This window comes from Pteropus vampyrus, unplaced genomic scaffold (genome assembly GCF_000151845.1).
Source record: "Pteropus vampyrus isolate Shadow unplaced genomic scaffold, Pvam_2.0 Scaffold295, whole genome shotgun sequence".
Lineage (NCBI taxonomy): Eukaryota > Metazoa > Chordata > Mammalia > Chiroptera > Pteropodidae > Pteropus > Pteropus vampyrus.
In genome coordinates, this window is record NW_011889076.1 from 607,238 (window position 1) to 618,367 (window position 11,130).

General features: G+C 45.2%; 1 protein-coding gene across 1 annotated transcript in view; it reads left to right on the forward strand.

Moving 5' to 3' along the window:
* LOC105303019 (probable phospholipid-transporting ATPase IIB) overlaps positions 1 to 11,130 on the forward strand; it is a 171,392-nt gene that overhangs the window by 35,295 nt on the left and 124,967 nt on the right. The window contains exons 6-7 of the mRNA XM_023521125.1: positions 6,747 to 6,805; positions 8,442 to 8,627. Of these exons, the coding sequence (XP_023376893.1) occupies positions 6,747 to 6,805; positions 8,442 to 8,627 (245 nt within the window). The remainder of the gene's footprint in view (positions 1 to 6,746; positions 6,806 to 8,441; positions 8,628 to 11,130) is intronic.

Here is an 11,130-nt window from a genome sequence, read left to right on the forward strand (position 1 = left end):
GTCCCACGAAATTATCCAGTCTTGGAGCAGAAAGAGGAACGAAGAAAAGTAGATGGCTCCTGGGAGACCCGTGTGGCAGCCTCAGGCATTCTGATGTGCACACAGTGGACTCCGAGCAGGGGAGGAGTAATGGCCGTCAACATCCCCAACTTGATGAAAGACGTGAATCTCCACATTTCGGAAGCTCAGTCAGTGCTTGGAAGGACAGATGCAAGGAGAGCCACGTGGAGTGCGTCGTGGCTGCTGTGTTGCAGCCTGAGGACCAGGAAGATACCCTGAGAGCAGCCACTCGCCACACACGAGGGGTCTCCGATCAGATGATGAGGAAGTAGCAGGCGGAACACAATGGGGTGACATTTTAAAAATGGTCAAAGAAAAACCACCGATCACGAATACTATATGCAGTAAAACTGTCATTCAAAAATGAAGGAGAAGTGATGACATTCTCAGATAAATTTAGAATTCGAACAAATGCACACACACCCATGTTTGTTGCAGCACTATCTACAATCACCAAAAGGTGGTAACTCGAACATCCACCAGTGGGTGAATGGGTAAACGAAATTTTGCTGTCTTCATACATGGCATATCATTCAACCGTAACATTTAATGAAATACTAACACATGTTATAACGTGGATGAACCTTGAAAATACACTGTGTGAAAGAAGCTAGACACAAAAGGTCATATACTGTATGATTTTATTTATACAGAATACACAGAATGGGCAGAGCGGTAGGGGCAGAATGTGGACTGTGGTTGCCACGGCCTGGGGGAGCAGGCGATGGGAGCAGGGGTCTGGGGTTTCCTTTTGTGGTGCAGAAAGTGTTCTGGAACTGGGTGGACTTGGTCACACGACGCTGCGAATGTACTAAGTGCCACTGAATTATTCACTTTAAAGTGGCTGGTATTATGTTATGTCAGTTTCACCTAGAAATAGTATACAGTGTTGAGGAAGATGTGTTAATGCTTTTTACATTTGTGATATTTGAACTCAAAGTACTTTAAAAATAATTTTTAGTAGTTTATTTCTTATGCTAAAGGGAATTTACCTTTAAAAAAAAAAAAACGGTCATCATTGCTGGTGACCTATGGAGTGGACGTTTCCCTTGGGGAGGATGGTAATGATCTCTGCTGGTTTTTCACGTGCGCGTGTGTCAGACCACATTCGTGGTGTCCTTTCGCACAGCCGCCATCCAGGGTAGGTCGTGTCATCTCCATGCTAAATAGCCGGCCCCAAGGCGCGTGTTTGCTGGGGTGTTTGTTCTTCACTGTCGCCTCCTGGTGGGTCGCATCAGAGGCCGGGGCGGGACGAGAGCGTGAAGCAGACTTGCCTCGTGCAGAATTCCTGAGGAGGAGGAGTTGGAATTGCATGGCCGTCTACTCGTGTTCTCGGAATCGGTGCCGTGTTTTTCCCTGTTGCTGGGGAGAGGCGTATAAATTGGATGCCTTGGTTGTAATTATCCAGTTGACTAGTTCACAATTCAATTCCACAAATATTTACTAAGTACTCACCGTGTGTTAGGCACTGTGATGACCTCGTGAGATTCAAACACGAACGAGTCCTGTGCTTTAAAGAGCTCGTGCCGTGGTCCAGCAGATGGATAAACTTGGAGGTCTTTGTTTTCGTTTCAGTCAGCCACCAAACCTGCAGGGCTAAGTCATATCAACGACCGTTAGTGTATTTCCAATATTAAACCTAAAACGAACGTGAAACTTTATATTTCAAAATGGAGCTTGGGCTAACTCTGTGCTGCGCTTACTCATACAGCCTGTGATGATTGCTTTGCAGACTTAGATGCTTCTTTCAGTCATCCTGGCATTTTGTTGTTTGACTTGTTTTCAGGTATTCAGAAATGTGAAAGAGAGTCTGTGACCTTTGAACCTTATGTAAATCGTACGCGTGTGGCAGATTTACATGTTTCTCGTGTTTCGGCCTCCTTGCCAAAACGAAACCGTGTTTGTGCAGAGCACAGGGGGCTGAGTTCTCCTTTCCTGCGCGTTTAGTGTCTTGATTTGTATTATCAGCACTGTTGCACACTTGTAAAACTCTTACTCTTTTTTTTACATTTAAAAACCCCATGAAATGTCTCAGTGAAATTTGTCATCTTTTAGTGGCGTTTACTTCGTTTGTGAGTAATAATTATTCCTTTAAACATCAAGAGATTTTTAGATCTCTTCAGTGCCTTTTTATATGTTGTCTATGCATTTTATACACTGTCACAGGGAAATCATAAAATGTAATTGGTTATATGAGTTACTATATTTTCTACTTGGCAAGAAGGATTTCCTTTTGTGATAGTCATATCTTAAGATAGTTTTTTTAATAGTATGCTCGAGTGTTAGCTAAATTTTCCCATCAGAAATTGCTTAGCAGCTGATACACTTGGAAGTAATCAGAGTTGATTGCTGCAATCCAATATTCAGAGAAACACTGATGACTTTCCTTATTTTATTTATGTGGTGTCATCTCTTGTTCGTCCACTTTTGTGACAGTGTAGATGAAATGCAACACCGGATATTCGGAAATCATTTATGTATATGTCATTTTATATAGTCAAAGCGGTTCTTAGATAAACATGCTCAGCTTCTCACATACTCGTCTCGTGTAGTCCCTTTTCTTAAAGTAGCCGGATGTCATCTTTCTTGTCGGTGGTCTGAGCAGCCTTTGAAAAGAATCCATTCCAGTACTTACTATGAATATTCAGCCTCCGGTATTGCATTTCCCTGTACAGTAATATTTGTCAATCTGGTGTATTTGTCAGGCACAGACACACTTTGGGTTTATTATCTTGTCCCTCGAGTTCCCTATAAAAAAAACACGCCTGATGGGACTTTCATTGGGATTGCATCGAATCTATAGATAAATTTGGGGGAGAATTGACTTAATAATATGAAGTCTTCTGTCCCATGAATGCGATCAGTTTTAAATTTTCTCTCAGCAACATTTTGTTTGTTTCCCCAGAGTATATAGATCTTTTAAAACAAAATTTATGTATATAAATACGTGTTTTAATTATTTCCCGACTGTCCACTTTGCTTCATAATCGGTGTTAAATTAGGCTCCCATTCCACACCCACTTAAAGTGTCAAGAGAGTTGGGGGACAGTGCCATTCCCACCCAAATAATGAGGATGAGCCCAATAACCTGCCGATGGAGTGGGGAGCCGTCTGCCCAGGAAGCAGCAGCTGGCAGTCCGAGGTGGGCCGTCTGGCGGCCTTGCGTGACCAGCTCCTTTCCAAGCCACTCAATTGCCTCTCACTCTTACTACCTTGCGTGTGTTTGGTTGGGAAGTGATTAGCACGTTCCCATACCTGCTTGGCAGTGCCTGTGTCTACTTATGAGAGATGTGGCTCATATGGTTTCGTTCTCTTCAGCCCATTGTGATGTTTGGGCCATTTTAACTGATCAGGAGTAGCACGGTTATAAACGCCTTCTTGTGCTTTAAAATGAGTTCAGTTTGGATGTGCATTTGTGAAAAACAAACTAAATGTCATAAAACTATTTTCAGCTATGCTTTGAACCCATCACAGGATCTCAAACTTAGTAGCTACTCGGAGGTTTGAATATTTGCCGCATTTTAAACGCATTGTGCAGAGGCGTGGGTGAGACCCTGTGGGTGCTTGTGCAGGGGACAGAGGCTTCACGGGGCTGGATTTGCTGTGTCACTCAGGAGGTGTGGGCAGGAAGGGGTTCAGTCAGAAGGAACAGCCAGTGCGGAGAACCTACAGGAATGAGCAGGGCGCCATCTGGGTGCGTGGTAAGGTGCGGGTTTATAGCAGAGCAGGGACGAAGAGAAACACAGCCAGAAAGTCCATCTGAGATCGGTTGTGGAGAACGTGTACCTAATGAAGCAAATGTGAGCTATCTTCTAAGAAATTGTCCAGTGACGGAGGTTTTTTGAGCGGGGATAAACATACTCCTCAGATTTTTCAGCTAGTTCGTTTGAAATTCTTATTGAATTGGGGAAGTCGTAGTACTGGAAACCGTTTAGTAGTATATTCTCTTAAGGCAAAACAACGACGCGGGGCCGTGAGGCTGGTGGGCAGCACATATGTTTGTGAGGCTTTGGAGTAAGAGTCAGTAGTTCTTGAGTTATTTTTCGATCTTCGGAGGAGCCCATAAACTTGGTTCACAGAACATGTTTGCTGAATTCTCTTCTGAGAGAAGGAGACACCCAGGCTCTGCACCCCGAGGCGTCGTGGCAGGGGGCGCTTAGCGTCGGCGGGGGTTTGACGGGGAGAGTTAGCTGCAGCGGCTTAGGGAGAGGAAAGGGCCGTTCTCACCGTACTAGGTAACGGGCTGCGTTAGCTGTTGCACCCGAGAGGGAAGGGCCGCTGATGTGTGGCTTCCTGAGTGTGCGCCTGGCTGTCAGCTGAGTGGCTATTTTTAAGAAAAACTGTTCGTGGGCTTAAATTCTGACGTCTACATTAAAGTGTCTTTGTTATTCTGAATTTGCTTCTATCAAGTGCAGCTCTGAAATGGGTCAGTTTTAAGTGCCCGTCCCATAACACTTGGTGGTATCGCTCGCTCTGTTGGTTTGTGGCAGTTGTGTTTTATGTGTGCTGTGACTTGAAAATGTAGGGGGTTTCTGTTGTGACCTGTGCCTCCCAGCTCTGATGTTAGTATGTCGAGGACCAGCTGTCGGCTCACTCAGTTCCCCAAGGGTAGCGCGGGGCCGGGCTGTCCCTGGTGGTCAGGCGTGCGGGGCAGGTCGCTTTCCTCCATCTCCTCTGCCCTTGCCGTAACTGCCCTTTGGGAAAGAGAACAGGAAGCCAGTGAGTTCATGTGACAGAGGCTGTAAGGAAGGTATAAGCAGTCCCTGAACACAAAGTGAAAATTCATAGGCAGCCGGGACCCATCGAACAGCCTGACCAGTTCCTCAGCGTTTACAGACTTGGAGCACACGTGGGAAGCAGATCGCTGCACTGATTTGACGCCGCACTGTTTAGCCTTCTCACATTTTGTTCATATTGTAATATTATGAACATTAGAGAACTTTCTACACTGCATTTTACCATAAACATGTAATCGTAAGGAAGCTCCATCGAAGTGAATAACGATCGCTGTGCGATGCCTAAAAATGAAAGCCTATTAAATACAAATTCTGTTGCCGTGTGACACAATAATCACTTTCTCAGGAATATGAAGTCTTGATGAAGGAGTCAAAAAATGATATGTTTTCTGTGTTTCAGAATGTTATTTACTATATTTTTTACATCTTATGACTACAACTATTTCTTTCTTAAACATTTCTATTACATGCATAAAACAGAAGGAAGGAAAAGTGGAATGCGCGGTAGGAGAGAAGATGACGCTACGTGCTGAGATGGGATTTCTGCTGCGTAGGGCTCAGGGGGCACGAGGTCAGCGAGGCGCCCTCACTGCCTGACGCTTAGCGGTGACACGCAACCCCGGGGGTGTGAGTGCGCAGCTTGGCCTGACCCAGGGAATGATAATTAAAATGGACATTCTCTTGTGGCTGTTTTCTAGCTGTTAATAGACATGTTCTTATCAATTTTGGCACAATCTTAAGATTTATTGCACACATAATTCTAAAGAACGTTGCTATTTTATAACATAATATGAATGAAAGGAGCTGCCCCCTAAAGTAGCTCCAGCCCTTATGCGTTTATTATAGAATTGAAAACATGGAAACTATGACGCCAGGTATTTACCAGTGTGTACAAAGCTTGTCGATGTCCTCTAGGAACGTTTTTGGGGACTGATTTGGTCCTGTTGGAACAGCTGCTGTAAGAGGCGTTTAGGAAATAAGGTCCTGCAGGAAGCTGAGTGTGGTCTAGAGTCCGAGGAGCGACTGGCGGTGTCGGGGTGCCACGCGGGAACAGGCTCACCTCCTGTCCCGTTAGCTTCGGAGTGAACCGAGTGCAAGAGAATTGATCTTTCCCCCAGTTAACACAGTGGTCACAGAAGTGTACAGGGCCCCACGGGCTGTCGCTGGTCCTAGGAAGGAGACCAGTGGGGGCGGGGGGAAGGAGTCCGCCTCACCGGGAGGGAAGGGAATGGGGAGAAGGGAGGGGCGAAGGATCTGCGCACACGGAGAGAGAGAGGAATCCCGTGTCTCAGATGGCTTCTAAAGCTTCATCTGCTCTGTGTGATACTAACCTTATTTTATGTAGATATCATCAATTTGTACATGATTATTGTACTCTAGATATTATTCTAGGTATTTTAAGAATTTACGCACTGTCACGTGGAGGTATCACTTTTTGAAACAACGCTTTAGACCTTAGTTTTCAGTCCTGACTTGTGTCTGTAAAGCTACTGGTGGGGGTGATGTCATATATAATTCTCTTTGTTTCTTTTTTCCTGTTATATGCCAATCAGTGCCATTCCCAGTCTTAGTAAGGATTTGATGTTTCCACGTTACTAGTTTTAGTCATCAGATTGTTTTATTTTGTGATATTCTAGCCATCAGTAACTTGACCCACACCTGGAGTAACGCAGGCCCGGAAGAGCCTCCCCAAGGCAGGCCGTCCTTCCCACACCCCACATGGTTTTCACTGGGGGACAGTTACTTGGATTTGGGAGCCGACTATGAGAAGGTGATTGTTAGTGGGTCTTCTGAAATAAGTTCATTTGGAAATTATAAGTATAGATAGATTTCTAAAGTATTCTTTCTCCAGAAAGAAGTTATTTCTAAAGTATTATTTATCAATTGAAAGTTTAACTTTGGCGTGCTACTGTTTCTTTGAGTTGATTATATTTCTTTTTTTTTTTTAAGGTAAAGTGCAAGTTAAGAGTTCAGACATACAAGTTGGAGACCTCATCGTAGTGGAAAAGGTTGATGCATTTTTACTATATTTTAGACACATGTATGCGACTCGTTAACATTTAGCCTGATTGCGAGTAACTTTTGAATATGAAGGAAATTGTTTGAGGCATTTATTTTAAATCTTAACATTTCTGTGTAAGATTTGCTGTACCTAAAGAAGAACGTAGATTTTTTTGTATAGTCTGTTTTGCTAAAGTACATTTCAGCGTGTGTAGGCGAAGTCATATTTTGCCTAATGTAAGATGTGTGTTAACTGCTTAATGTGGCATTATCTGAATTATTTCATTTGATCAAAGAACTATATTAGTTGGAACCTATTTATAGAAGAATACGTTTCAGTTCCTAGAACTTGCTTTTACAGATAGATATGTTACACGTAATTATTGGATGTTCTTATGGTTTAAAACTTAAGGAAAGGTACATGGAAGTCAAAGAGGATTAGAAAGAGAAGACTTAGGTGAGTCTGGGAAGAAGCCGTTGCCGGAGGCCGCGGGGGTCGGGCCGCACACCGCCCGGCTTCGGGCGGCCTGAGGTGCTGGCGGGCCACCTGGAGAAGTGCTTCCCCAGGTCGTCCTCCCCGGGGAACGGCGGCTGGAAGGACAGTCTTTTTCTTTTCTTTTCTTTTTTTTAAGGCTTAAGAACAAGTTCTTAAAAAATATTGAATGACAAATTTTAAAAGGCCTCTTATAGAGGAGTTTGAGCCCTTGGTGCTAACTGGCATCCAGGCCACATGGGAACGTCCCCACCCCGAGCCACCTCGTGGAGATATTTAGTTCAAGGACATCTTCCTCCTCAGTATGAAAGTGGCCTGCATCTTGTTACATTATACTGTACAGAGTGGTTTGGGGTATGTTGTTCAATCTTACCAAAATGGATAAAATTAGACATTGATTTGCAATTCATTTGCATAATATTTGTGCGTATGGATACTGTAAGTTACCAACTTATCAATTACTAGATTTCAGGTGGTTTCTGTTGTAAAACGCTCTCGTGAACATCCTTGTACGTTATATGCGTGTTTCTCTAGGACAAATGCTGACAACAGAGGTGGCCGAGTGTATGTTAGTCATCTAAATTTTGACGTGTTCTTTTCAAACACCAAAGTTTATTGCCTCACGGCTTCTGTGGTCAGCGATCTGGGTGAAGCCTAGCTGGGTCTCCCGGCCCCTCTCAAGACTGTGGTCAAGGTGTCAGCCAGGTGGCTGTCACCTTCAGGCTCCATGGGATGGAGCGGATGCCGGCAGGCCCGGGTGCCTCGCTAGGCCCGGGCGCCTCGCTGGGCCCAGGCCTGGCCCGTTCCTGGCCGTGTGGGCCACTGCGCGGGGCAGCTCACGGTGGGAAGGCGGAAGAGAACGTGACAGTCGCAGGCTTTGAGACCCGGTCCCTTCGCCTTCCTGTTTTCCGTCCGGCTTTGCAGAGGCTGCCCAGTGCCCGTCGTGGCGTGTGGACCGAGATGGAGTCCGCGCGTCAGTGAGGGCCGTTCCATCTTTTCATTCTTCCGTCTTATCCCGCTCCCTCCTCTCCTGTTCACTCACTTCTCGCCTTTGCCGTCGAGTTCGACGCAGCGATGGCTCAGCTTCCCATTTGCCTTGTGTCCTCCCATGTTCGCTGAGTGACTCGAAGCCGCCTTTGCCGCATTTTCAGTGGCCGTCGCCGCTGTCGTGGCGCGGATGTGCACGTGGGTGGACGTGGAAGGTGGCGCTCCGAGCCTGGTCTGCGGTTCCTCTCGGCGTCTCTCGGAGGACCCCCGCAGGTGTATTCCCCGTCGGTGCGAGGGGCTGGGTGGGTGGCGTGGGCCTTCGTCGACGTCCAGGCAGGGGTTTGACGTTAGTGTGAAGACAGTTGCACGTCTGTGTTGGTGTTTGTCGTTTCAGTGCTGTAGTGGCTAGCCCGCGCGGACGACACTCCAGGAGTCGATTAGTGTTTCATGCAGGTACGGTCAGGTCGCAGCGTCACGTGTGTAGGGCAACGAAGGAAATCCCCAGTATTGTCTCCCAGCTTAACAAGGAAACCTAAGATGTAGCTTAAGTCTTAGACAGACATATCAATTCGAATATTATCACTGGAGGAACACGTCAAGTAGGGTAACTGTTTAGAACCGGACCTTCCAGAAGCTGAAGGTTACGTCTCCGAAGCCTGGGCCATTGCAGAGGCCCCTTGGGACAGAAGCGGAACTGGGATGTAAATTGGCACTGTCATGAGGCGTCCCGCACTCGTCGTGGGGCCCAGAACTAACTCCAGCAGGAAGCCGTGTCTGCTGTGTTTAAGTAGCTGGATTGAAAGACTGTTTCTTTATTCTATTTTTCTGAGGTAATGCAGTTTAGTAAGTATTTTAAGCAACTTAGTAAGTACTACAAAGTATATTTTAATACCCAGAACAAACACTACAAAAAATATGCAGATATATACAGTCTGAGATGCTAAATTGGAATGCTGAATAAACTAAATAATGCTAAATAAACTAAAATGGAATCCTAAAAAGGAGTCAGTGGGATGGGGGTATATTCGGGGGGTGGGGAGGTGCTTTTTCTGGCCCAGTACCGTTGATGAGATTTTTCCGTTTCGGTTGTGTGTAGCTGTACTTCATTTGTTTGTCGTTACATAGTATGTTTTTTATCCATCCTACTGCTGATGAATATTTGGGTCGCTTCTAAGTTTTGCCATTAGGAATGGTGCTTCTGTGATGCCGTGGCTCTTGGCTCACCTGCGTGCACATTGCTGTCACAGACATACCTGGAGTGGAATTGCTGGGTTTGGGGTGTGGTATGTTCCATGTTAGTAGATAACCGCAAATGATCTTGCAAAGCGATGCTTCGGATTAACCCTCCGATCAGCAGTGCATAAGCCTTCCCGTTGCTTTACACGTGGTGAGCACGTGGCGCCGTCAGGCTTTATAAGTTAGCACTGGCGACGTGAATGTAGCGGTTGTGTTTGCGACGTGCATTTCCTTGAAGGCTGGTAAAGCCGGACTGCTCCTCTCCTCGTGTGGTTCTGGATATCTCCCTGATGTGGGAGGCACCTGTTAAAAATCCCTTGCCGTTTTCCTTCTGAGGTATCCTTTCTTTTCTTATCAGTTTTTAGGCGTTTTTGTGTTCTGGATGGGTCGTCTTTCTATTGCAAATAGCTTTTCTTTCCTATGTGTTTTTTTTAATGGAAATCCTTAATTTTAACGAAGTCTACATTATTATACTTTTAACTAACAGTTTTTAAAAAATTTTTAGTGTTGGGGACAGTCTTCCCTACCAAAGTCCTGTGAAAGTATTCTCCATATCATGTTTTAGGACTTTTATTGTTTTGATTTCGACATTCAGAAGTCTAATTCATCTGGAATAGGTTTTTGTGTCTTGATCAAAGTAGAGGTCAGGCCCGGCGTCCTGCCCTGCCCCCGGGAGTCTGATTTCCTCAGCCCTAGTTCCTGCAGAGACCGCCGTGTGCCGTGTCCTCGTCGTGTCCCCGTCGGGCGCAGTTCCGTCTTTCTCGTGCCCCTGGCGTCCTTCTGTGTGCGGGCCTCTGTCTGCAGTCTCCGCCTTCACAGTGGCATGACCCTCTGTCTCGGCGGCCCCTATTCTTAGTTCCTCCAGTTTAATATTTGAGTTTGGCTGCGTGGTAGACTCAGCCTCCTTGTGTCTCGCGTGCTTCTCGGTCGTTCTTGGCCTCTGCTCCCGCACGCACATCAGGAGTACCTTGTCAGTTCCCACAGCACGTGGTGAGGTTTGGGTTGGGTTTATGTTACACAGGGCAGTTTACGGACACTGGACGTCTCTGCCATACGTTCCAATTTCAAAACATGATACATTTTATTTAGGTTTTATTTAATTTCTCTTAGTAATGTTTTATCGGGTTTATTTAGAGGTCTTGCTGTCTTTTATTAGTTTTGTTCTGTTAGTTTTTTCTTATCACATCTGAAATGAGCATATTTGAAAAACTATTTACTTGCTGCTATTTGTTCCTGGTGTTTTCTGTGTCATTAAGTGTCGTTCTGATATTTGCTCGCATCCTCTGCTTTCTTTGGGGTTCATTGGCTGTTTTTTTCCTCCTGCTTTCAAGAGGATATTTAGCTCTTTGTGTATTTTTAGCCTCCCTTCTCTATTGTACGCGTTTAATTGTGTTTATTTTCCTCTTAACGTTTTCCTGACTTTGGCTGTGTTCCACACATATTGATGTGTTGAGTTTTTATTACCATTCAGTTAAAAATATTTTCTAATTTCCATTTTGATTTCTTCCTTGACCTAGGAGTTCTTTAGATCGTAACAATTGCCCTTCTTTGTTCACATTAGGAAGAAGTAGCTCTGTCCTACAACATGTTTTTTTCAGCTGTAACAACTTATATTTG